Here is a 26,471-nt window from a genome sequence, read left to right as displayed (position 1 = left end):
CTGCGGCGGTTCCGGTCCGACGCTGCAGGGCGATGATCTCAATCTGAGCATGTGCCGCCCCTGGTGGCCATTTTCCCGGAGGCCACCGCATTGCAGCAATGGATGTGCGGGGGCTTCCGGGCTTTTAAAAAATGCCGGCGGAGACCCCTCACTACAGAGCACCACCGAACCTGCCGCACCAGCCTGGCATGTGAGTCATATCGTCTGACCACCGAACACCCCCTGTGACCATTTTCCACCAGCGTTGCCGATTCCCCCGCCGTCCTCCCCCAGTAAGCTGGCTTCAGACTATAAGATGGACCCCCCATATGACACATTTTTTTTTTCGCCATTTTCCTTCTGAAAATTTGGGGTGCGTCTTATGGTCTGCAAAATATGGTATCCTGTAAATAAAACCATCCTTGTATGGCTTTGTCAGCAAAAATAAATAAAAAATGAATAGATAAATTGCTGCATACGTAGATGCAAGAAAGGCTGTGTCTAAGGCGTTAAAAGTTTTGACATGGTTTAAGACCTTTTTTTTTTTTTTTACCGATCTTTGATATTTCTGCATGGATGTAAAAAAAAAAAAAAAAATCATCGAGAAGAATGCGGCGAAATAAGCGCTTTGGAAAGTACCAAAAAGACACTTGCAAAAGAAGCTTCAGGTTTCCAAAATTCCAGAGAAAGTAGCAATTCCTGAAGTGTCTGCTTGAAAACAGACTTTTTGACCACTGGAAAATGTGAATATAACCTTAGATGTACAAAAGGTGCCCTAACTATGAGTCCCCATTTCTTGCATTGATAGACCTAATCAGATTTTAGTGACACTGTATATCTCTCTGTGTATAGCTATTAGTAATGTCTATATTATATGTAGGCATATATAAGTATTTTTTTTGTATTCAGTGTAAAATAATTTAATACTTATTCTATTATCCATTTTTTAGGGGGAATGTTTTCCAAAACTGAAATGTCAGAGGTTTTAACAGAAATTGTAAAGGTTGATCCAAGTTTTGATAAGGATGCTTTTCTGAAAATGTGTGAGAAGGATATAATCCCAAACATCCTAGAGGTAAGAGGAGTTGATTTAGTGGTGTACAAGACTCTTTTATGCTGCATGTAATGGGCGCTGCGAAAGGCTGCCGATTGGTGCGGTATGGGTTCCCTGACAGTTTGTTAAAAAAAACTGCTCTGCTCTTGTAAGCATTGTGCAGACAGGCGCAGTAAGTCTATGGATCTGTACACTGGTGAGAATGGTATACGGACCCATAGGCTTACAAATGTGACGCACTTCAGAGCAGTGTTTTCGGCAATCAGCGGGCAGCCCCAAGGATAGGCAGGGAATCTGTCATCAGAAGATGACTTATCAGGTTTTTGTGTTAAATGTATTTTTTTTTTCTTCATTTTTGGCAATTCTCCTGCAATATTCCTACTGGCAATTGAGGCTATTCCTGTTTCAGAAACTGAACATGTACATTAGCAGCAATAGACTGACTCACACCCCATTTTTTGTTCTAAAGCTTGTAATGAGCGTGTGTAATGTTCATTGCGAAGAGAGAGGTAGCTGTCACATTATCGATCATGAGTACTGGATCCTGTGTTCTTAGATTGACAGCATTGGCTTTATAGAGCCTCAGAAGTCGAGTGATAGATGAACAGGTAGCTGGGTATGGCTATGCAATGGTTCACCGAGCGCCTGTATTTGGTTTGAGCAGTAATTCTGTGCTAATAGGTTCCTTTTAAGGTAGCTTTGCCAGGTGTTCTGTGCTACCCTGTCTGAGTGCTACAGAGCACAGATGTGTAGAAGCAGCTCGGTACGATTTGAGTCATTTTCATGCAAAAAGTGGTGTAAATGTTGCCAGAGCCCATGATCATAAATGACAGCTCTTGTACATATTATAGGTCAAGTGTGAAATCTAGGCATTTTGCTGAAAGCCTAGGATATTATAGCCAAAGTATAAAATAAGGTAACATCATTCTCACTTTATTTTTCTTGGATTACATGAGATGAGATGAAAACATGCTATTAACAAGATGATTTCGGGTTCTCAAATGTACATCTCAAATGTAATACACTAACCATAATACACATGTCCCAACTCTAATTCTAATATACAGTGGGTACGGAAAGTATTTAGACCCCTTTCATTTTTTCACTCTGTTTCATTGCAGCCATTTGGTAAATTAAAAAAAAGTTCATTTTTTCACATTAATGTGCACTCTGCACCCCATCTTGAAAAAAAAAACAGAAATGTAGAAATTTTTGCAAATTTAATAAAAAACTGAAATATTGCATGGTCATAAGTATTCAGACCCTTTGCCCAGACAATCATATTTAAGGTCACATGCTGTCCATTTCCTTATGATCCTCCTTGAGATGGTTCTACTCCTTCATTGGAGTCCAGCTGTGTTTAAATAAACTAATAGGACTTGATTTGGAAAGGCACACACCTGTCTATATAAGACCTCACAGTGCATGTGAGACCAAATGAGAATCATGAGGTCAAAGGAACTGGCCAAGGAGCTCAGAGACAGGATTGTGGCAAGGCTGCAACAGAATTTCTGCAGTACTCAAGGTTCCTAAGATCACAGTGGCCTCCATAATCCTTAAATGCAAGAAGTTTGGGACCATCAGAAGTCTTCCTAGACCTGGATGTCCAGCCAAACTGAGCAATCGTGGGAGAAGAGCCTTGGTGAGAGAGGTAAAGAATAGTGATGAGCGAGTATACTTGTTGCTCGGGTGATCTCCGAGTATTTGTTAGTGCTCGGAGATTTAGTTTTCGTTGCCGCAGCTGCATGATTTATGGCTGATAGACAGGCTGAATACATGTGAGGAATGCCTGTTTGTTAGGGAATTCCCACATGACTTCAGGCTGTCCAGCAACCGTAAATCATGCAGCAGAGGCCAGGAAAACAAACAAGCACTAACAAATACTCGGAGATCACCCGAGCTACGAGTATACTCGCTCATCACTAGTAAAGAAGAACCCCAAGATCACTGTGGCTGAGCTCCAGAGATGCAGTAGGGAGATGGAGAAAGTTCCACAAAGTCAACTATCACTGCCGTCCACCACCGGCCTTTATGGCAGAGTGGCCCGACGGAAGCCTCTCCTCAGTGCAAGACATATGAAAGCCTGCATAGAGCTTGCTGAAAAACACATGAAGGACTCCCAGACTTTGAGAAATACAATTCTCTGGTCTGATGAAAGAAGATAGACCTTTTTGGTGATAATTCTAAGCGGTATGTGTGGAGAAAACCAGGCACTGCTGATCACGTGCCCAATACAATGCCAAAAGTGAAACATGGTGGTGGCAGCATCATTCTATGGGGCTGGTTTTCAGCTGCAGGGACAGGACAACTGGTTATCATTGAAGGAAACATGAATGCGGCTAAGTACAGAAATATCTTGGATGAAAACCTCTTCCAGAGTGCTCTGGACCTCAGACTTGGCCGAAGGTTCACCTTCCAACAAGATAATGACCCTAAGCACACATCTAAAATAACAAATCAGTGGCTTCAGAACTGTGACCATTCTTGACTGGCCCAGCCAGAGCCCTGACTTAAACCCAATTCAGCATCTCTGGAGAGACCTGAAAATGGCTGTCCACCAACGTTCACCATCCAACCTGACAGAACTGGAGAGGATCTGCAAGGAAGAATGGCAGAGGATCCCCAATCCAGGTGTGAAAAACTTGTTGCATCATTCCCAAGAAGACTCATGGCTGTACTAGCTCAAAGGGGTGCTTCTACTCAATACTGAGCAAAGGGTCTGAATACTTATGACCATGCGATATTTATTTTTTATTTTTTAATACATTTTCAAAAATGTCTACATTTCTGTTTTTGTTCAGTAAAGATGGGGTGCAGAGTGTACATTAATGAGAAAAAATGAACTTTTTTGAATTTACCACATGGCTTCAATGAAAGAGTGAAAAAATGTAAAGGGGTCTGAATACTTTCCGTACCCACGTACGTTTCTCACCCATAACTGTAATGCAGTCGTAACCCTAAGGCACATACTGTAAACCAAACATTAATATTCTATTAATATATTTTTCCCAAGTCTAACCTTACTTCACATGTCCAAACACTAATTTGAATATTTCCCAACATTAGCCCACTGTTTCCAAACCTAACCCTAATGCTTATGACATAACCCTAATGGACATTTCCCAACCCTAACACTAAAACTGATTTTGTAACCCAAAGGCATGTTCACGACCCTAACTGTATGGCACACGTACTCGTCTAAGTGCATGTCTTATGCATAATGCGCGTGTCTTTACCCAAACCTTCAAATAAATAAGGCAGCACACTGCGGCGCTAAAACATGCAAACGTGAAAATTGAACTGCATTACTACACTAGAAATATGAAAAATGAGAGCGTTTAGCGCATAAATTGGCCAATTCATGTGTACCTGGTAGCCACTTTAGGGCATCTCTCGTATACCAGGTCCTAAAGTTTCCTTTCCTCGCTGAGAATGAACGTCTTCATCTGAATGGGAACCTGTGAATCCTCTTCTTAGACTAAATTTCTCTATCTCTGTGGAGGGGTAATGCTGCGATTAAAACACCTGTGGCTAAGAGGCGGAGGAGTGCTCAGTCAGAAGGCTAATGAATACAAATTTCAAAAAACCGACCATCACATCCAAACATAGACTAAGTGTGAACAGGTGCTGAACCTAGAGTCACCAACTCGTATACAGTCAAATAAATAAGGCATCACACTGCGGCGGTAAGGCTGTGTGCACACGTAGCAGATTTCTCGCAGATTCTCCTCCATGGACTGGGCACCATATAATTGTTAAAAAAAAAAAAAAAAAAATTATTAAAATAAAAAATCATGATATACTCACCTTCGATGGCCCCCGGAGTCCTCCCGCCTCTCAGCGGTGCACACGGCCGCTTTCGTTGCTATAGATGGTGTGTGTGAAGGACCTGCGATGACGTCGCGGTCACATGACCGCGATGACGTCGCGATCACGTGACCGCGACGTCATCGAAGGTCCTGCACATACACCATCTATAGGAACGGAAGCCGCTGAGGAGATCGGCTGTTTGCAGAAGGTGAGTATAACCATTTTTTTTAATTTTTTTTATTATTTTTAGCATTCTATCTTTTACTATTGATGCGGCATAGGCAGCATTAATAGTAAAAAGTTGGTCACACTTGTCAAACACTGTGTGACCAACCAGTCAATCAGTTTTCCAAGCGATGCTACAGATCGCTTGGAAAACGCTAGCATTCTGCAAGCTAATTATGCTTGCAAAACGCTAGTTTTCTGCGGGAATATGCATGCCAATTCCGCATGCGATATACCCGCGGCAGGAGTTGCAGAATTGCCACGGAAATTTCCGCGGCAATTCTGCAACGTGTGCACTTAGCCTTAAACATGCAAACATGAAAATTGAACTGCATTACTGTACTAGAAATATGAAAAAAATTAGAGCGTTTAGCGCATAAATTGGCCAATTCATGTGTACCTGGTAGCCACATTAAGGCATCTCTCGTATACCAGGTCCCAAACTTTCCTTTCCTCGCTGAGAATAAAAGTCATCATCTGAATGGGTACCTGTGAAACCTGGTATACGAGAGATGCCTTAATGTGGCTATCAGGTACACATGAATTGGCCAATTTATGCGCTAAATGCTCTAATTTTTTCATATTTCCAGTGCAGTAATGCAGTTCAGTTTTCAATTTTCATGTTTGCATGTGTTAGCGCCGCAGTGTGCTGCCTTATTTATTTGACTGTATACGAGTTGGTGACTCTAGGTTTAGCACTTGTTCACACTTAGTCTATGTTTGGATGTGACGGTCAGTTTTTTGAAATTTTTACCCAAACCTTAATACACATGTTCCAACCCTTTTTCTTATCCACTCTTCCCAGTCTTAACTGTAATGTACCTTGTCCAAAAGAACTCTAATTTGAATGTTTACCAACAGTTATGCACATTATCTGACCCTAATTATGAAGTCTAAGCCCCAAACCTAATCCTTTTTCACTAGCCTATGGCAGCTGCCCTGGCTATAGCCCTAATACACGTGTCCCAACCCCAAAGCACATGCTCTATCACATTCACCAACCCCAATCTTAGAGAGTCTGTCAGGTTGAAAATGGTATCTGATACGCAGGCAGGTTGCGATAGAGCAGGAAGAGCTGATCAGATTAATATACTTTTCTGGGGGAAAGGCTTCAATGAAACTTGGCGTAATAAGAGATACGTGTATACATACATGGCATGTAAGTAACAGTTCACTTTATTCTCTACTCATTTCTCAGCACTCTTGAGTTCATCTCCTGTTTGATCAGAGTGGGATTCGGTTTTCTCAGATGTGGAGAAGATGGTAGAAAAATTTCTCCATCTTCTCCATTCTCTCAATCTTTGAAAATCTGACTACTCTCAGATGTCATCCGAGTGCAGTCTGATGTTTTCCACCTACTCATTAAAGGGAATCTGTCACCTAATTTTTCGCATATAAGCTGCGGCCACCGCCATTAGGGGCTTATCTACAGCATTCTTCATGCAATGACGTCCTCTTCTTTGCATCTGCCTCGGCTCCTGCGCAGATGTAATTCTCTGTCTTGTTGAGGACTGAGCAAAGTACTGCAGTGCGCAGGCGCCGGGAAAGGTCAGAGAGGCCCAGCACCTGCGCACTGCAGTACTTTACGCTGCCCTCAACAGGGCAAATCGGTACGCCTGCGCCGGAGCCGCGGCAGAAGCAAGGAAGAGGACGTCCTCGTATGAAGATGGGAGGCGCTGGACCCGGACCGTGATACCCATCGTGCTAGACCGCACCGGGACCGCCCCTGGGTGAGTATAATCTAACGTCTTTTTCTCATCTTTCAGGATACATCGGGGGCTTATATACAGCATTACAGAATGCTGTAGAGAAGCGCCTAATGGCGGTGGCCTTAGCTTATATGTGAAAAATGAGGTGACGGCTTCCCTTTAATTTGAATGGCCAAGTTCAATCCGAATATCGGATGAAACTCAGGCTTGCTGCAATTCTTTCCTCAGACAGTCTGTCAAAAGAAAAAAATCAGACATGTACAAGTCCCCATAGACTAATGAGTGCGATCCGATGTTTTGTCGGACTGATAATTTGGTTGCGTAAACGAGTTCTAAGGGTGTAAATCAATTTACTTTTTCTTTTCAAGGCAATTGTAAGAGGCGACCTTGATGTTCTCAAGGACTGGTGCTACGAAGCGGTGAGTTTGCATTTCTTTAGTAAACTTCCCATACAATTCATGTTTTCTAGAAGGTTCCCTAACTTACTGTGGTGTGGTTGTCTGGCATTAGTCAGTGCATTACATAAGTAATAGATTTATAAAGCAGATACATACATTATTATGATTTATTAGCCCATGTGGCAGTGTTTCGGTTCCATAACAGAACCTCTCTTTTGAGAAAGCTGGAACCGAAATGTTGCCACATGGGCTAATAAGTCTTTGACTTCATTAGGAGTGCTGCTTATTTTTCTATCTATATTATATTGGAATAAAAGGGTAAATATCCAAAAAGCTTTTTACCATTATTATAGTATTTTTGGCACAGATTTGCTCTATTTTTCCGTGTGTATATGTATAATGTGTGAATACTGGCCTAATTGCATGTATACATGCCAGAGGATCTCTGTTCCATAAATCCGTTCCTGCATTAGTCTGCATTGTGCAGGACACCCCTTGCAAACATGTTTCTTATGACTTTCCGCTTTTTTATAGTGATGTTTCAGAACATTGATATTAGGACACTGATGAGGTACAATAAAATTAATTTCTACTTTCCTTAACGGATGCCAATCTAGATGGCAACTGCAGCATTGATGATGGTTGGCACCAGGAAGGGCTTACTTCCGCCCCGCAGTGCCAACGCAGATCCTTAGGCTGCCGATAACTACGGTAGACGGCGGCTCCAGCAAACTTTAATTTAGAAGAAAAAGTCTTTTGGAAAGAGATAATGAAAAGACTAAGAAAATTGTTTGGCTCCTAAGGCCCAAAACACATCTAGTATTAGTGGTTAAAAATATCCTTTTCCTGTTCCCACAACTACCCTGCAGACCTGTGTGTACATGATTATTACGTCCCTGCAATGTTAAAGGGAACCTGTCACCCCCAAAATCGAAAGTGAGCTAAGCCCACCACCATCAGGGGCTTAACTTTAGCATTCTGTAATGCTGTAGATAAGCCCCCGATGTATCCTGAAAGATGAGAAAAAGAGGTTATATTATACTCACCCAGGGGCGGTCCCGCTGCGGTCCGGTCTGATGGGCGTCACGGTCCGGGGCCTCCCATCTTCTTGTCTTCACGCTCCGGCGCAGGCGTACTTTGTCTGTTTTGTTGAGGGCAGAGCAAAGTACTGCAGTGCGCAGGCACCGGGAAAGGTCAGAGAGGCCCAGGGCCTGCGCACTGCAGTACTTTGCCATCAACAGAGCAGATAAAGTACGCCTGCGCCAGAGCCACAGAGAGAAGACAAGAGGCCAGTCTCTGCCCAACAAATTTACCATAATCTATGCCAGAAAGCTGACATCATACTATTTTTTTTTTATTTGAGGATTGATATGACTGGTCAGACTGGGGGGGGGGGTGGATTAAGATGGCTAACAAGTGATCAGAAATGACAGGTGAGAATCCACAGGGGAACAAATACAAAAGGGAGCATGTGTGAGGTTATCACCTCTCCTTCTGTATGGGATTTTAAACACAAATAAATTTGGAGGGTTCCGGAGGGGGAAGTAAAACTTATCCCTTTAACAGGGGTCTGACAATATTTTAGCTTTTAAGGTGGGGGAGGTCAAATAAAAGAAAAATAGGGTGCTTTCACGTTGCTTTCCAGCACCCATTCATTGGCTCCGTCGGGGCTTATGTCTGAGCTCCCTTGCAAAATGAGATTCTGATGTACTCACGTGGCCATAGACTATAATGGTGCCGACAGAGCGAACGTGCGCTCTGCCATGTATCATTTTTGGGCTTATATGCTTTTCCTGTTCAAATACGCAGGAGCTGCTCATCAATACCCAAGAGCGGCGAATAGTCTACGGAGCCCGTGGTCTTACGGCTTTGTACAATTGTGGCCAAAAGTTTAGAGAATTGCACTAATTTTGGTTTTCAAAAGTTGGCTTCTTGAGTGTTTTTAGTTTTTTTTTTTTCTCAGATGTTTCTATGGTTACTGAAGTCAAGTTATAATCAAGTTTACACTTTTATTGACAAATGCATCAAGTTTTTGCAAAGACTCAATATCGTTAGTGTTGTCCCTTATTTTGCAAGACTTCTGTACTTCACTCTTGCATGTTACATATCAGTTTTTGAAGTTTGTCTCAATTTCTGTGATCTTTTTCAATTGAAATTTGGGGAGTTTTCTTGACCATGTATCCAAAATGTAAATGAATGGTTTCAGGATGCTTTATTGGTTACATGTTGCAGGACTCATGGTAGCTCTAATCTTTTCTTCTCTGGACAATCCTTCTTCCAGATTCCTGCAGAATGTCAGTCTGTCCTTGATGTTTTTTCTTGGAGAGATGTGGCTATGGCATGCAGATGCTGACACCAGCCTGTGGCCATTTCTGAGCAAGGTCTGCACTGGTGTTGAAGAAATCCCATAGTTGAATCCTCCTTAGGACTAGATCCTGGCACTTGCTAGACTTTAGTGGATTCACTGAAGCCTTCTTCACAGCAATTGAATCTATCTTTGAATTTTTTTGATGATCCAATAAATGTTTGATTTAGGGGCAATCTTCCAAGCAGCAATTGTTCTGTCTCCACATAAGGCGAATGGAGGTTTTGCTGATTGATATGAGCGTGCAAGAATTCTTACCTCCGTATACCTAGATGAGGATCAGACAAGGACCATTTCATATTCAGTGTCCGCAGGCCTGAATGTAGAACCACAGCGTTGGTACAATTCAAATCTGGGTTTATTTACAACCTGGATACAGCACAATACTTGTGGGTACAGTGCAGAAGCTTTCTCTGAAGTCGCTGGTGCAGGTTGCAGTTTGCTGTTGTTGTTATAGTGTGCTGTTGGTCAGAAATTGATGCTTTCACAAGCCCAGGAAATGACTGACTTTTCTCAGAGCATGATGAAAAGAAAATGGCTGCTGAAAGGAAATGACCCATGAACTGCAGTGAAGACACATCCATATGAATACTAAATTAGAATGAATGACATCACGAGTAAAGAATATTGGCCAGCAGATGGCACATAGCAATATGTCTAACAATAGCAATACACTTAACTGATGAAGCAATGCAAAACTTAGAAACTGAACGGCTGAATAGCAATTATATCTGGAGAACAGCACAGCAATGTCCTTGCCTGTAAAACCCATTTGATGCAAAGCAATGATGACTGCACATGTTTCCTTTGATTTAACCATGGTTAACAGAAGACATTGATTTCAAGACCCCTTTTAAAGCTACTAATCTGCCCTTATAATTCAATCAACATAATCCCGAGTTATATCAGCTGCCAACTCCTCTTTAATGCTTTCTCCTGAGGTGAAAAAATAAAAAATCTATTTTGTGTCAGGGCTGAACTTCAGTGGAAATGGAGATTTTGTGGTTAAATTAATTTTCATGGGACTTCGCAGTTTTTTGCCATTCATCTGACCACACTTCATAGCAGCCTAGAGTTAATCCAAACTGACACTTTAAAAACTGAAAAAAAGATACAAGCGCAATAGGGTCTCTTCTGGTTATTAAGGTTAGAGATTTAGTTGAAAGCTGCTCATCTGTAAGGATTGTGTGTGACACAACCACTAGATTAGTTGTCAGCCGCTTCAGCATCCACAGAATTGTATATAATTGAAAGCCAGAGTAAGTGGACTTTAAGTGTGCCCTGCTGATTCACAAACGAATCATAAAACAAATTAATTGAAGGTGGTTTGTCATGTTTGAGTCTAATCTGTCTCCTTCCTCAGGACGTGTGGTTATCCTGAGAAAGAAGTCTGCTTTGACTCTGTCTGAAACGTGTTGACAAATAACCCACTTTCAACTACCGTTTTTTGTTTTATGATTTTGTTCTTGAATCAGCAGCTCACTTGAAGTCCACTTACTCCGGCTTTCTACTTTAAAAACACAAGCAGCAAATCTTGTTAAAAAAACAAAACAAAAACATTTGTCAGTCTCAATACTTTTGGTCACAACTGTATATAGTTTACATCTATTACTGTAAGAGCAAATAACAGCTGGGAGGATGGGATTGTCGAGTGTCGGATCCTTGTTGATATGATATTCATGACAGCCTTAAGAAATATTCATTGAAAATAGAAGAATTACATCAATCCAGCTGCACACTGTTCTGTTACAATTTATTATACTTTTTTTTTTTTTTTTTTTAGACATATAGTCAGCTAGCTCACCCCATTCAGCAAGCCAAAGCAATGGGGCTTCGGTTTCATTCAAGGGTTCTGGACATTGACAATATTGATGTAAGTATATAACCTACAGTATATGCGGCATGTTACAGACCTGTTTATTAACAGCAAAAAATGGAGCTAAAAATAATTTTCGCATTTGGATCTCATTAACTATATTGCACTTTTTGGTTTTTATAGGCTGTATCCTCTGCACATTCAACTTTTATGTGGTCTTAAATTATCTGAGAGGAGCTGAGAAAAGTGTTACAAACTCTTGTCTGTCCATTACACAAACTAATTGACAGATTCTCAATTAAAGGGGTTGTCCAGCCTTAGGTGACTAGTCTGCAGTCACTCTGCGACTGCAGGTTTATGAATTGTCAGGATTCTCCTGGAGCAGGTGGGCGCATGACCACAAGTATGCGATTTGCATGTATGTCACGTGCCACCTAGACGTGCACAGCCTTTCTCAATGCAAGTGAATTGAGTGAGGCCTGATACGTCTAGTTGGAATCTGGCCGAGAATATGCAAATCGTATACTTGTGGTCACGCGTTCACCCACTCCTGGCACTGGAGAATCACAACATCATGCACTTTGCACCCTGTAAGGATTCACAAGTCTGCATTCTCAGAGTTACTGCAGACTTGTATGCTAAGGCCGGACAACACCTATAACTCATTCTGCAGCTAGCCATAAACAAGTCAAACACCAGCTATAGAAGACAAATGGTTGCAGCATTTTTAATGAAACCCCATGGCAATATTGATTTGTAGCCCCAAATACATGCATTTGTTTTTTTGTGTGTTCAATTTAACTTGTATTGTGTTAAACGGTAGTTCCGAAAGGAACCTCTAAGCTACAGTCTGTTCTGTGCTTTCAGCCCCCAGCGAGAGCCTATGGAGCTTCTCTTTTACATTTAATTTTGTTTAACATGCAGAACAATTTCAAAATCAAGTTACCAAGAGATTAGAATTCTGGCCTCATAGTTTCAATGTTTTATATAGTGTTTCTTTTCATATTTCTTATGTAAGCTTATACAATTTCATTATTCCTTGTTATGCATATATTGACAGTAATTGAAAAACTACCATGGTGTTAATTTCATTATATTTTTTTTAATAATTCTATTCATTTTTGTCCCAGCTTGCCATGGGAAAAATGATGGAACAAGGTCCTGTACTTATCATAACCTTTCAGGCTCAGATAGTTATGGTTCTTAAAAATCAAAAAGGGGAGGTTGTCGAAGGAGATCAGGCAAGTATATACTTGGTTATATAATGGTTTTAGTTTCGTCATGTAAGTTTTGTTGAAGCTTACCTTTGTAAGCACCATTCAGTTTTGCTAATAACAGCTAAATCTAATGGTCCCTACTCCCTGCTGATTCTCCTGGATCCCCCTGCAGCATTTGACACTGTGGACCACCACCTCCTCCTCACTGTGCTCTGCTCTATCGTGCTGAAGGACACTGTTCTCCTCCTACCTCTCTGACTGCTCCTGTATCTTTTGCTTGCTCCTCTTCCTCTCCCCTTTCCCTTACTCTCGGGGTTTCTCAAGGTTCTGTCCTAGGCCCCATCTTTTTCTCCTTGTCCACCGCCTCTATTGGGCAAACAGTAGATTTTGTTTTCAGTACCATCTTTATACTGATGACACCCAATTATACACAGTCTCCTGATATCTATGCTGCATTACTACAAAATAGCGGTGATTGTCTTACCGCTGTCTCGAACATTATTTCCTCCCTATCTAAAACTGAATCTGTCCAAAACTGAACTCCTTGTGTTTCCTCCCTCTACTGACCTACCTATGCCCGATATTGCCATTTCTGTGTGTGGTTCTACCATTACTCCCCAGCAACATGCCTGCTGTTTTGGTATCCTATTTGATTCAGATCTTTCCTTCACTCCCCACATCCGATAACTGGCTCACTCATGTCATCTGCACCTCAAAATCTTCTCTAGAATTTGATCTGTTCTTACCTTTGACTCTTTACTGTAGCTCTTATTCATTCTCCTCTGGACTATTGTAACTCTCTACTAGTCTGTCTTCCTCTTGCCAAACTCTCCCCTCTCCAATCTGTCCTGAATGCTACAGCCAGGATCATATTCCTTTACAACGGCTAAACCGATGCCTCTTCCCTGTGCCAGTCATTGCACTGGTTATACCCATCCAATACAGAGTTCAATATAAAGTTATCACTCACCCACAAAGCGCTCCACGGTTTAGCACCACTACATCTCCTCCCTCTTCTGTCTACCATCTTGCCCTCCGTTCTGCCAATGATTTAAAACTAAAATCCTTAATAATCCAAATCTTCCATTCCCATCTCCAAGACTTCGCGTGTCCTGCGCCAATTCTTTGGAATGCCGTACCCAGGACAATTTATTTTCCAATACCCACAGTTTTAAGCATTGCCCAAAATCCACATTTCTATAGACTCGCCTATCGCCCCACCTCATATATCTAACTATCCTCATTTTTCCCATACAAACTTTTCTTCAAAATCATATTTCCCATTGCATCCGTTCACATCCTCCATTCACTTAATAGCCCTTTGTGTCTGTTCTGTATATATACTAGCTGGTGACTGGTTCATGCAGTGTTAATGTGCATTCCGTATTTAGTTTATTATGGCTGTACCATACAATATGAGCACATTTTACAATTCACCTTTCGTGTCCCCCTATTTCCTCATAGGCTGTAAGCTTGCTAGCAGGGCCCTCACTCATATCTGAGTTATGTTTATTCTGTAATGTCTTTATTATCTGTAAAAGTCCCCTCTAAAATTGTAAAGTGCTGCAGAACATGATGGCTATATTAAAAATAAAAATTATAAGTTTGTGAAACTCAAGCCATTTTAGTAAATCATGAATGATCAGACAACAAACAAGTAGTCTTGTTAAAAAGTTTACACACCTTAAGTTGACCTTTTGCCTAGATTATCGGACTAAAGGAAGCCCTCTTTGGGGGTCCCCCATTCTGTGAACATACACAGTGCTATCCAAACTGATCTTTTAGGGCCCTGTTTACACATGGCTGTTTTAATGCTTTTGGTTTGCATGAAAATACAAACTCGGGTCAAAAAGTGAAAGGAAAAAAAATGCACCACTTGAATGAGATTTTAGAAATCTCATTAATTTTACTGAGTGTAAAATGTCGCTTTTTTTCTGCACAAAAATAAGTGTGGAGAAAAATAAAAAACATGTGAACAAGCCCTAAAAGGGAGTCTGTCCCCAGGTTTTTGCTACCCGATCTGAGAGCAGCATGATACATGAGCAAATACCCTGATTCCAGCAATTTGTCACTGGAGTTTAGATAAAATCACTGTTTTATCATCTGCTGATCTACCAGTTCTCTGAATACTGAGCTCTGTATAACCGCGCTCACACCACTGATTGGTAGCTTTTTGCCTATGCACAGTAAACCTAGAAAGGTGCCAATCAGTGGAGGGGCGTGGTTATATAGAGGTCATGAATACTGAGAACTATCTAACAGATGGTTTGTTATTCCTCTATTGAGAATAACTCTTTAAAACCAGTGTAAAGAAATTCCACTTTTGTATTGATTCAGATACATTACTGTGTTGACATTGTTGATGGCTGCCATTTTTAAATCGGGCATTAAAGAGGTTAGTCTTTTCGTCTTCATTTTACCAAATGTTTTGGGAATACTGTTTAAAAAGTGTCTGTAGCCACAGAATTCATGCCAAGTACAAGCCAAGCACATATATATATATATATATATATATATATATATATATATATATATATATATATATATATATATATACATATATATATATATATATATATATATATATATATATATATATATATATATATATATATATATATATATATATATATATTTATATTTTGCTCCCGCCAAGGATGCCCCAAGTTTCCGTACTTGATTTGAATCCGGTACCTTTTTAATTTTTAGGAACGTTGCACTAACAAGTGCAAGAGCATCTGTAAGAACACCATCTCTGCCATTGACTGATTTTTCTTTAAAAATCAAAAAACAACCACCCTGTTTTGAGCAGTAAAGAGTGCCAACAAAAGTAACAGAAGCCTTACAATAGCCTTGACCCTGACCTTTGGTACTATTATTAATAGAGCAAACATTGTAAGGAAGTTTGTTTGAATTTTACATAAAATTTATGTTTTTGTCTTTTTTTCTAATATAGGATAAAGTTTTACGAATGCTTTACGTGTGGGCTCTTTGTCGAGATCAAGATGAACTTAACCCTTATGCAGCCTGGAGGCTTTTAGATATTTCTTCATCTGCTTCTGAACAGATCCTTTGATATCACACAGGCTACCCTGTTAAAGCAGAAACGAAGTCAGTTGAGTTGTATTCTGCAAAGGACACTGAAATAAAAGAACATTCTCTCCTTAAGCGAGATTACAATATACTACCATATTGGTTAGATCCAACTGCCAGGAAATACCTGACTTTGATCACCTTATTTAAGATTTTGCTCACGAAGAGTAAACTCCACATTTCCTGAAAAATATTTACTGATGTGATGTATAATTTATGTATGTCTCCTGAAATTTTAAATGGTGGTTTAACAGTGTATATTCTCAGTAAGTAATTTGCCTCTGTCATTTTTGTTTGACCTGTATATTGTAAAATAATACCTTCTGTTTTGCCAAATGAAAAAACTGAATCAATTTTTTTCATATTTTTTGCCACTTGTGTTTGTCTCATCATTTTCCCCAGGAGTGCATCACTTCTTAGATTTCTGGTTACTGGGGAGCAGTGCGCTCCTGCTTCATTGACATCCGCATTTTTGTGCCACTTGCTGAACGCTGATGCTGTCGGCAGAGGCTGCTTTGCCCGCTGCAGTATGAGTAGTGCAGTGGTGGCCATACATCTGCAGATCTTACTAGCTCTTCCTGGCGGTGCTTGTAAGCAGTGCTCTGAAGCTGGCCAGTATCACTGGAGCACAATATTAGCGAGCCAGCTTCAGAGCACTGCTTACAAGCTGTAGTACGGTCTATTACACTGGTCAACGCAATTTTTCTGGCAAAAGGTTTTAAAACATATTTTAAGTCCATTTTGGCTGCCGATTACAAATATGAACTCCGTTTTTGGCTATCACATCAGGATTTCGAGATATTTTCAATTTTTGATGAAAGTTACTCCTATCTAATGTTTTATGATAAAAACACATGATTTTCGATACTACATTGTATATTTTTAGTCAAGGAATACCAAAGATTACAAAGTCTATGTACAGCGAATCAAGTATACTTACAGAATTAAACTACAAAATATAAAAACACATATATATGGCACACAAATGAATGACAAATGGCAGTTATTTGAACTTTCTTTTCTTGGCTGATCTGTGATGTGCAGCTTCTGGGTTGTCTCTCATCAAGCTCCAGCCATAGTCAGCCATCATATGTGAGTCCCACCGGCCTTGATACAGTTCTTTCATTGTTTTAATGTCCTGATGAAAACGCTCCCCTTGTTCCTCGCTCACATCCCCAAGGTTCTCTGGAAAAAAGTCCAAATGGCTGTGTAAATAGTGAATCTTGATACTCATTCTACATCCAAGATTTCGCAGACTCATTAGTAGCTCTTCCACAATCTCTTCATAGTTGTCTGCTTTCTTATTCCCTAGAAAATTCTGCACCACATTACAAAATGCATTCCAGTTCTTTCTTCTGTCTCATTCATTGATGTGATAAAATTTGGGTCTCTCATAAGTGTTCTTATTTGAGGTCCATCAAATATTCCAGCCTTTTTCTTCTCTTCACTAAGACCAGGAAAAGTTGAACATATAAAGTTAACCCCTTCATGACCTTGCCGTTTTTTGCAATTCTGACCAGTGTCCCTTTATGAGGTAATAACTCAGGAACGCTTCAACGGATCCTAGCGATTCTGAGATTGTTTTTTCGTGACATATTGGGCTTCATGTTAGTGGTAAATTTAGGTCGATAATTTCTGAGTTTATTTGTGAAAAAAAACGGAAATTTGGCAAAAATTTTGAAAATTTCGCAATTTTCACATTTTGAATTTTTATTCTGTTAAACCAGAGAGTTATGTGACACAAAATTGTTAATAAATAACATTTCCCACATGTCTACTTTACATCAGCACAATTTTGGAAACAAATTTTTTTTTTGCTAGGAAGTTATAAGGGTTAAAATTTGACCAGTGATTTCTCATTTTTACAACAAAATTTACAAAACCATTTTTTTTAGGGATCACCTCACATTTGAAGTCAGTTTGAGGGTTCTATATGGCTGAAAATACCCAAAAGTGACACCATTCTAAAAACTGCACCCCTCAAGGTGCTCAAAACCACATTCAAGAAGTTTATTAACCCTTCAGGTGTTTCACAGCAGCAGAAGCAACATGGAAGTAAAAAATGAACATTTAACTTTTTAGTCACAAAAATGATATTTTAGCAAAAATTTTTTTATTTTCCCAAGGGTAAAAGGAGAAACTGGACCACGGACGTTGTTGTCCAATTTGTCCTGAGTACGCTGATACCTCATATGTGGGGGTAAACCACTGTTTGGGCGCACGGCAGGGCTCGGAAGGGAAGGAGCGCCATTTGACTTTTTCAATGAAAAATTGTCTCCAATCTTTAGCGGACACCATGTCGCGTTTGGAGAGCCCCCGTGTGCCTAAACATTGGAGCTCCCCCACAAGTGACCCCATTTTGGAAACTAGACCCCCCAAGGAACTTATCTAGAAGCATAGTGAGCACTTTAAACCCCCAGGTGCTTCACAAATTGATCCGTAAAAATGAAAAAGTACTTTTTTTTCACGAAAAAATTATTTTAGCCTCAATTTTTTCATTTTCACATGGGCAACAGGATAAAATGGATCCTAAATTTTGTTGGGCAATTTCTCCTGAGTACACCAATACCTCACATGTGGGGGTAAACCACTGTTTGGGCACATGGTAAGGCTTGGAAGGGAAGGAGCGCCATTTGACTTTTTGAATGAAAAATTATCTCCATCGTTAGCGGACACCATGTCGCGTTTGGAAAGCCCCTGTGTGCCTAAACATTGGAGCTCCTCCACAAGTGACCCCATTTTGGAAAGTAGACCCCCCAAGGAACTCATCTAGAGGCATAGTGAGCACTTTAAACCCCCAGGTGCTTCACAAATTGATCCGCAAAAATGAAAAAGTACTTTTTTTTCACACAAAATTTCTTTTAGCCTCAATTCTTTCATTTTCACATGGGCAACAGGATAAAATGGATCCTAAAATTTGTTGGGCAATTTCTCCTGAGTATGCCGATACCTCATATGTGGGGGTAAACCACTGTTTGGGTGCACGGCAAGGCTCGGAAGGGGAGGCGTGCCATTTGACTTTTTGAATGGAAAATTAGCTCCAATCGTTAGCGGACACCATGTCGCGTTTGGAGAGCCCCTGTGTGCCTAAACATTGGAGCTCCCCTACAAGTGACCCCATTTTGGAAACTAGACCCCCCAAGGAACTTATCTAGATGCATAGTAAACACTTATAACCCCCAGGTGCTTCACAGAAGTTTATAACGCAGAGCCGTGAAAATAAAAAAATAATTTTTCTTTCCTCAAAAATGATTTTTAGCCCAGAATTTTTTATTTTCCCAAGGGTAATAGGAGAAATTGGACCCCAAATGTTGTTGTCCAGTTTGTCCTGAGTACGATGATACCCCATATGTGGGGGTAAACCACTGTTTGGGCGCACGGCAGGGCTCGGAAGGGAAGGCACGCCATTTGGCTTTTTGAATGGAAAATTAGCTCCAATCATTAGCGGACACCATGTCGCGTTTGGAGAGCCCCTGTGTGCCTAAACATTGGAGCTCCCGCACAAGTGGCCCCATTTTGGAAACTAGACCTCCCAAGGAACTAATCTAGATGTGTGGTGAGCACTTTGAACCCCCAAGTGCTTCACAGAAGTTTATAACGCAGAGCCATGAAAATAAAAAATAATTTTTCTTTTCTCAAAAATGATTTTTTAGCCCACAATTTTTTATTTTCCCAAGGGTAATAGGAGAAATTGGACCCCAAAAGTTGTTTTCCAGTTTCTCCTGAGTACGATGATACCCCATATGTGGGGGTAAACCACTGTTTTGGCACACGTCGGGGTTCGGAAGGGAAGTAGTGACGTTTTGAAATGCAGACTTTGATGGAATGCTCTGCGGGCGTCAGGTTGCGTTTGCAGAGCCCCTGATGTGCCTAAACAGTAGGAACTCCCCACAATTGACTCCATTTTGGAAACTAGACCCCCAAGGGAACTTATCTAGATGTGTAGTGAGCACTTTGAACCCCCAAGTGCTTCACAGAAGTTTATAACGCAGAGCCGTGAAAATAAAAAATGTGTTTCCTTTCCTCAAAAATATTTTTTTAGCCCAGAATTTTTTATTTTTGCAAGAGTAACAGGAGAAATTGGACCCCAAAAGTTGTTGTCCAGTTTCTCCTGAGTACGCTGATACCCCATATGTGGGGGTAAACCACTGTTTGGGTACATGCCGGGGCTCGGAAGGGAAGTAGTGACGTTTTGGAATGCAGACTTTGATGGAATGGTCTGCGGGCATCATGTTACGTTTGCAGAGCCCCTGATATGCCTAAACAGTAGAAACCCCCCACAAGTGACCCCATTTTGGAAACTAGACCCCCCAAGGAACTTATCTAGATGTGTGGTGAGCACGTTCAACCCCCAAGTGCTTCACAGAAGTTTACAACGCAGAGCCGTGAAAATAAAAAATCATTTTTCTTTCCTCAAAAAAGATGTTTTAGCAAGCAATTTTTTATTTTCACAAGGGTAACAGGAGAATTTTGACCCCAATATTTGTTGCCCAGTTTGTTGTGAGTACGCTGATACCCCATATGTGGGGGTAAACCACTGTTTGGGCACACGTCAGGGCTCGGAAGGGAAGTAGTGACATTTGAAATGCAGACTTTGATGGAATGGTCTGCGGGCGTCACATTGCATTTGCAGAGCCCCTGATGTGCCTAAACAGTAGAAACACCCCACAAGTGACCCCATTTTGGAAACTAGACCCCCGAAGGAACTTATCTAGATGTGTGGTGAGCACTTTCAACCCCCAAGTGCTTCACAGAAGTTTATAACGCAGAGCCGTGAAAATAAAAAATAATTGTTCTTTCCTCAAAAATTATGTTTTAGCAAGTAATTTTTTATTTTTGCAAGGGTAACAGGAGAAATTGGACCCCAACAGTTGTTGCCCAGTTTGTCCTGAGTACGCTGGTACCCCAAATGTGGGGGTAAACCACTGTTTGGGCGCACGTCGGGGCTTGGAAGGGCGGGAGCACCATTTGACTTTTTGAACGCAAGATTGGCTGGAATCAATGGTGGCGCCATGTTGCGTTTGGAGACCCCTGATGTGCCTAAACAGTGGAAACCCCTCAATTCTAACTCCAACACTAACCCGAACACACCCCTAACCCTAATCCCAACTCTAACCATGACCCAATCACAACCCTAATCCCAACACACCCCTAACCACAACCCTAACCCTAATCCAATCCCTAATTCTAATCCCAACCCTAACTCTAACCCCAACCCTAACCACAACTTTAACCCCAACACACCCCTAACCACAACCCTAACCGCAACACAACCGTAACCCTAATTCCAACCCTAATCCTAACCCTAATCCCAACCGTAACCCTAATCCCAACCCTAACCACAACTGTAACCCCAACACACCCCTAACCCTATCCGTAACCCTAACCACAAGCCTATTCTTAACCCTATTTCCAACCCTAGCCCTAATTCCAACCCTAACCCTAAGGGTATGTGCCCACGTTGCGGATTCGTGTGAGATTTTTCCGCACGATTTTTGAAAAATCTGCAGGTAAAAGGCACTGCGTTTTGCCTGCGGATTTACAGCAGATTTCCAGTGTTTTTTTGTGCGGATTTCACCTGCGGATTCCTATTGAGGAACAGGTGTAAACCGCTGCGGAATCCGCACAAAGAATTGACATGCTGCGGAAAATACAATGCAGCGTTTCTGCACGGAATTTTCCGCACCATGGGCACAGCAGATTTGGTTTTCCTTAGGTGTACATGGTACTGTAAACCTGATGGAAAACTGCTTCGAATTCGCAGCGGCCAATCCGCTGCGGATCCGCGGCCAATCCGCTGCCAATCCGCTGCAGATCCGCGGCCAATCCGCTGCCGATCCGCTGCGGATCCGCGGCCAATCCGCTGCAGATCCGCGGCCAATCTGCTGCGGATCCGCTGCAGATCCGCGGCCAATCCGCTGCGGATCCGCGGCCAATCCGCTGCGGATCCGCTGCCGATCCGCTGCGGATCCGCGGCCAATCCGCTGCAGATCCGCGGCCAATCTGCTGCGGATCCGCTGCGGATCCGCGGCCGATCCGCTGCGGATCCGCGGCCAATCCGCTGCAGATCCGCGGCCAATCCGCTGCGGATCCGCGGCCGATCCGCGGCGGATCCGCGGCCGATCCGCTGCGGATCCGCGGCCGATCCGCTGCGGATCCGCGGCCGATCCGCTGCGGATCCGCGGCCGATCCGCTCTGTGTGCACATGCCATAACCCTAACCCTACCCGTAACCCTAACCCTACCCCTAACCCTACCCCTAGTTCTAACCCTAACCCTAGTGGTAATAGAAAAAAAAATATTTTCTTTATTTTATTATTGTCCCTACCTATGGGGGTGATAAAGGGGGGGGTTTATTTATTATTTTTTTATTTTGATCGCTGTGGTAGAACCTACCACAGCGATCAAAATGTACCTGTAACCAATCTGCCAGCCTGCAGATTCGGCGGGCGTACTGAGCATGCGCCCGCCATTTTCCAAGATGGCGGCGCCCAGCGAGGAGACGGCCGGACACCGGGAGGATCGGTAAGTATGAAGGGGTGGTGGGGGTGTGGATCGGAGCACAGGGGGGGGGGATCGGAGGACGGGGGGAGCGGACAGGAGCATGGGGGAGCGGACAGGAGCACGGGGGAGCGAACAGGGGGACGGAGGGGGGTACCGGACAGAACGGAGGACTGGGGAGGAGATCGGGGGCGGTGGGGGGGGCCAGTACATGATTTCCAGCCATGGCAGATGCTATTGCAGCATCGGCCATGGCTGGATTGCAATATTTCACCATTTTCATAGGTGAAATATTGCAAATTGCTCTGATTGGCTGTTGCACTTTCAACAGCCAATCAGAGCGATCGTAGCCACGTGGGGGCAAAGCCACCCCCCCTAGGCTGAAGTACAACTCCCCCTCTCCCTGCAGATCGGGTAAAATAGGAATTAACCCTTTCACCCGATCTGCAGGGATGCGATCATTCCATGACGCCGCATAGGCGTCATGGGTCGGGAAGGGGTTAAAGCATTCTCCACTGTGATTGAGAGCTTTGACGAACTGCTTCACCAATCCAAGTTTTATGTGTAAGGGAGGAAAGACAATGTCCTTCCTATCCACTAGAGGATCATGGATGACATTCTTATCGCCAGATGCCAAACTCTGTCGCTGAGGCCATTCAGTTTTCACCCAATGCTCTGCTGTAGCTCTACTGTCCCAGTAGCACAGAAAACAAGGGTGTTATAACAAATGGGAATTATGCATTTCAAAGAAAACAAAGATATTCTCACATTTATTGGGAGACTAAATGAAAACTAAATTTACCTTAGTGAACCGTATAAACCCGCACTTTTCATACACTACTTATATTTATCATGGAATTCTTGAAAATGGGCTATATACCTGTAGCGCAAAAATGTGATATGATAAGGAAATTATAAGATCAGATTTGAATTCAGCACCCTCAAATTAGTCTAAAACTGTTCTTAAAGTCCATGCCAGAAAAATTTTTTTTTTTTTTTGGTAGACCAGTGTTATGATAGTTTTTGCCCTCCAGCATAAACTTCCTGTAGTCATTAGCCTTGGCTAATTATAGAGAAAAAGAAAATGACGAACGGCTTCACAGGAGCGCCAAGCTGATAGGGGTGGTTAAAACAGAAGATACGCTGCAGCTCCAGCCGGATGCCTCGCAAGAGGATCAAACAAGAAGGGACAAAAAAAACAGTCATAGGAGCGTATGCGAGACGGTGAGTTGATATAAAATCTTCATTTAATAGTTTCCACAACGTGTTTCAATGGAATATCTCCCGTCTTCCTCAGGTGGCAGTACCTGAGGAAGACTGAGCTATTCTGTTGAAACGCGTTGTGGAAACTAATAAATTAAGATTTTTATATCAACTCACCGTCTCGCTTGCACTCCTATGACTGGTTTTTTTGTCCCTTGTTTGATAAGCCTTAGCTAGGCTCTCATTAAAATATTTCTCAGCAGTACTTTTGGTCCCACTTAGTGATGAGCGAGCGTACTCCAATAAGGTGTTATCCAAGCATGCTCAGGTGCTAACCGAGTGTCTTTGGCGTGCTCGAATAATATGTTCGAGACCTGGCGGCAGAATGTCTTGTGGCCGTCAGACAGTGACAACACATGCAGGGATTGCCTAACAGCCGCAAGACATTCTGCCGCAGGGTCTCCCATTATATTATTCAAGCACACTGATGACACTGTTAGCACCCGAGCATGCTCTGTTAACACCGTGCCAAAGCACATGCGCTTTTCACTAGTCCCACTATTACCTCGTTAACAATAAAACTAAGTTAAGACAGCAGGACACAAATGTAGTGAACAAAAACAAGTGTGCAGGGCTGCATATATCATAAACCACTTTGAAAATAGTTACATGACCTCACAGCATTAAAGGACAAGGAAAGTAAGATGAATGAGCTAAATACCATTACATATGCTTGCTGGCATGAATAGAGATGACTGGACACATGCAGGATCTATGAAGAAATTGAAATGAGCTAAATATCATTACATATGCTTGCTGTTATGAATAGAGATGACTGGACACATGCAGAAGTTGAAATGAGCTAAATACCATTACACATGCTTGCCGACGAATAGTATGAAATACATTCCTTTTCTCTGCTTCTGTACCATGAAAAATAAGTGCCAGGACCTAGCAAGTTCTTTTCCTTTAGACTCTAGAGCAGTATTTTCCAAACTTCAGTCCTCACGGGTCATGTTTTCAGGATTTCCATAGTGTTGCACAGGTGAGACAATTGCTGATGCCTTGATGATACTTCCACTACTTGCGCAATACTAAAGAAATCCTGAAAACATGACCTGTGGGGTCCGTGAGGACTGGAGTTTGGGAAACACAGCTCTAGAGCCTAAGGGTATGTGCACACGTAGAATGGTCCAGTGTGGATTTTTCTGCAGCGGATTTGATAAATCTGCAGGGCAAAAACACTGTTTTTCTTGCAGATTTACCGTGGTTTTACACCTGCGGTTTTCTGTTATGGAGCAGGTGTAAAACCGCTGCTGGTTCCGCACAAGGAATTGACATGCTGCTGAATTTAAACCGCTGCGTTTCCGCACATTTTTTTCCGCAGCATGGGCACAGCATTTTCAGTTTCCCATAGGTTTACATTGTACTGTAAACTCATGGGAAACTGCTGCGGACCCACAGCAAAATCCGCATGTTGTGCACAGAGCCTAAAAGTTCTGCAAAATGTTTAGGAAGCTCCAAGGACCTGACTAAATCATTCAAGTTATGGCTCGTTGAGACCAGGGCTGAGGAGTAGGGTTGAGCGACTTTCATTTTTTTAAGATCGAGTAGGGTTTTGGGAAACCCGATTTTGTCCAGAGTCGAGTCGAGTGCAGTCGGCCGATTATCGCTAAAAGTCGGGGATCGACCGAAACACGAAACCCAATGCAAGTCAATGGGGAAGCATAGTCGGCAGTGAGTGGAGGCCAGGAAAACACCTACAGTGCCCATTTTAATGCCAAAAACATCCATTCTTGTTTCTGAAGCTTGCCAATCTTAATTAACTGTATAATAATAGTTGGGCATAGGGAATTGGGGGAAAGTTGTGGGGGGAGTAGGGCTGGCTCAAGTTTTTCGTGGGCCCAGGAAATGCGGACTACGTCACGGCGGTGTTGCAGGGAAAGGTAAGTATTTAAAAGTTGCAAGTGCTGTGATCCTGAGCAAGCAGGGGGGGCCCACTCGTTCGCATTGCCACTGGCACAGGGCCCCTCAAAGTACGGCGGTGTGTTTGCATGGCGGGGGCGCCTCCCACCAGCAGCGACACTTTTGCATACTCTGAGGGGCCCTGTGCCAGTGACGTCGCCAACGAGTATGCCCCCCCACCTGATGAAGGAACCTGCACTTTCATCTGCACCTTCCTCTTTGTCCCTGTGTAAGGTGGTATAACATGCGGGAAGGGGAACCTTACTTTCAGCAGGGACAGATTCTGGCTGTGTAGAGTACAAGGGGAATGTAGTGGTCTAGGTCAATGTACCAGCAGACTCATTTAGCAGTGGCTGGGCAATGGGCAGGATGAGGAGGAAACAGATATAGGGCCAAAGAATAAAGTAGGCTACATGCAGTTCAAAATTGGTAACAGGACTAAACAGGCGGCATTGCTTTGTTCAGTGGAGTAGCAAACCCAAGAGCAGCAGACACTGTTTCAAGGGCCTAACCACACTAGTAGGCCAAATGCAGTTTAATATCTGATAGTATAGGGCGAAAGCCAGAATGTGGAAGCTCAGCTTTGTTCAGTTGAGGACAACACCAGGGAGGGGCAGACACCTTTAGTAGGCCGGAAAAGCCTATTGCATTTTTTAAAATGGTAATTTGGAGCAGAAGGTTGAAGCTCAGCTTTATTTAGTTGAGGGCAACACCAGGGAGGGGCAGAAGCCGTTAGTAGGCCCTAACCACCATTTTTTTTTTTTTTAAAACCACTTAATGAGAGCCGGAAGGTTGAAGCTCAGCTTTATTTAGTTGAGGACAACACCAGGGAGGGGCAGAAGCCGTTAGTAGGCCCTAACCACCATTTTTTTTTTAAAACCACATAATGAGAGCCGGAAGGTTGAAGCTCAGCTTTATTTAGTTGAGGACAACACCAGGGAGGGGCAGAAGCCGTTAGTAGGCCCTAACCACCATTTTTTTTTTAAAACCACTTAATGAGAGCCGGAAGGTTGAAGCTCAGCTTTATTTAGTTGAGGACAACACCAGGGAGGGGCAGAAGCCGTTAGTAGGCCCTAACCACCATTTTTTTTTTTAAAACCACATAATGAGAGCCGGAAGGTTGAAGCTCAGCTTTAT

General features: G+C 42.4%; 1 protein-coding gene across 1 annotated transcript in view; it reads left to right on the top strand.

Annotated features, from left to right (window-relative positions):
- The window catches only part of TIMM44 (translocase of inner mitochondrial membrane 44), a 102,441-nt gene extending 86,413 nt beyond the window's left edge, over positions 1-16,028 (top strand). The window contains exons 9-13 of the mRNA XM_077273093.1: positions 930-1,054; positions 7,146-7,196; positions 11,324-11,413; positions 12,487-12,597; positions 15,530-16,028. Coding sequence (XP_077129208.1) covers positions 930-1,054; positions 7,146-7,196; positions 11,324-11,413; positions 12,487-12,597; positions 15,530-15,649 — 497 coding nt within the window. The 3' untranslated portion in view covers positions 15,650-16,028. The remainder of the gene's footprint in view (positions 1-929; positions 1,055-7,145; positions 7,197-11,323; positions 11,414-12,486; positions 12,598-15,529) is intronic.
- Positions 16,029-26,471: the final 10,443 nt, after the last annotated feature.

This window comes from Ranitomeya variabilis, chromosome 1, assembly GCF_051348905.1.
Source record: "Ranitomeya variabilis isolate aRanVar5 chromosome 1, aRanVar5.hap1, whole genome shotgun sequence".
Classification (NCBI taxonomy): domain Eukaryota; kingdom Metazoa; phylum Chordata; class Amphibia; order Anura; family Dendrobatidae; genus Ranitomeya; species Ranitomeya variabilis.
Note: the sequence above shows the minus strand (reverse complement) of the source record. Positions and strands in the feature narration are given on the sequence as shown.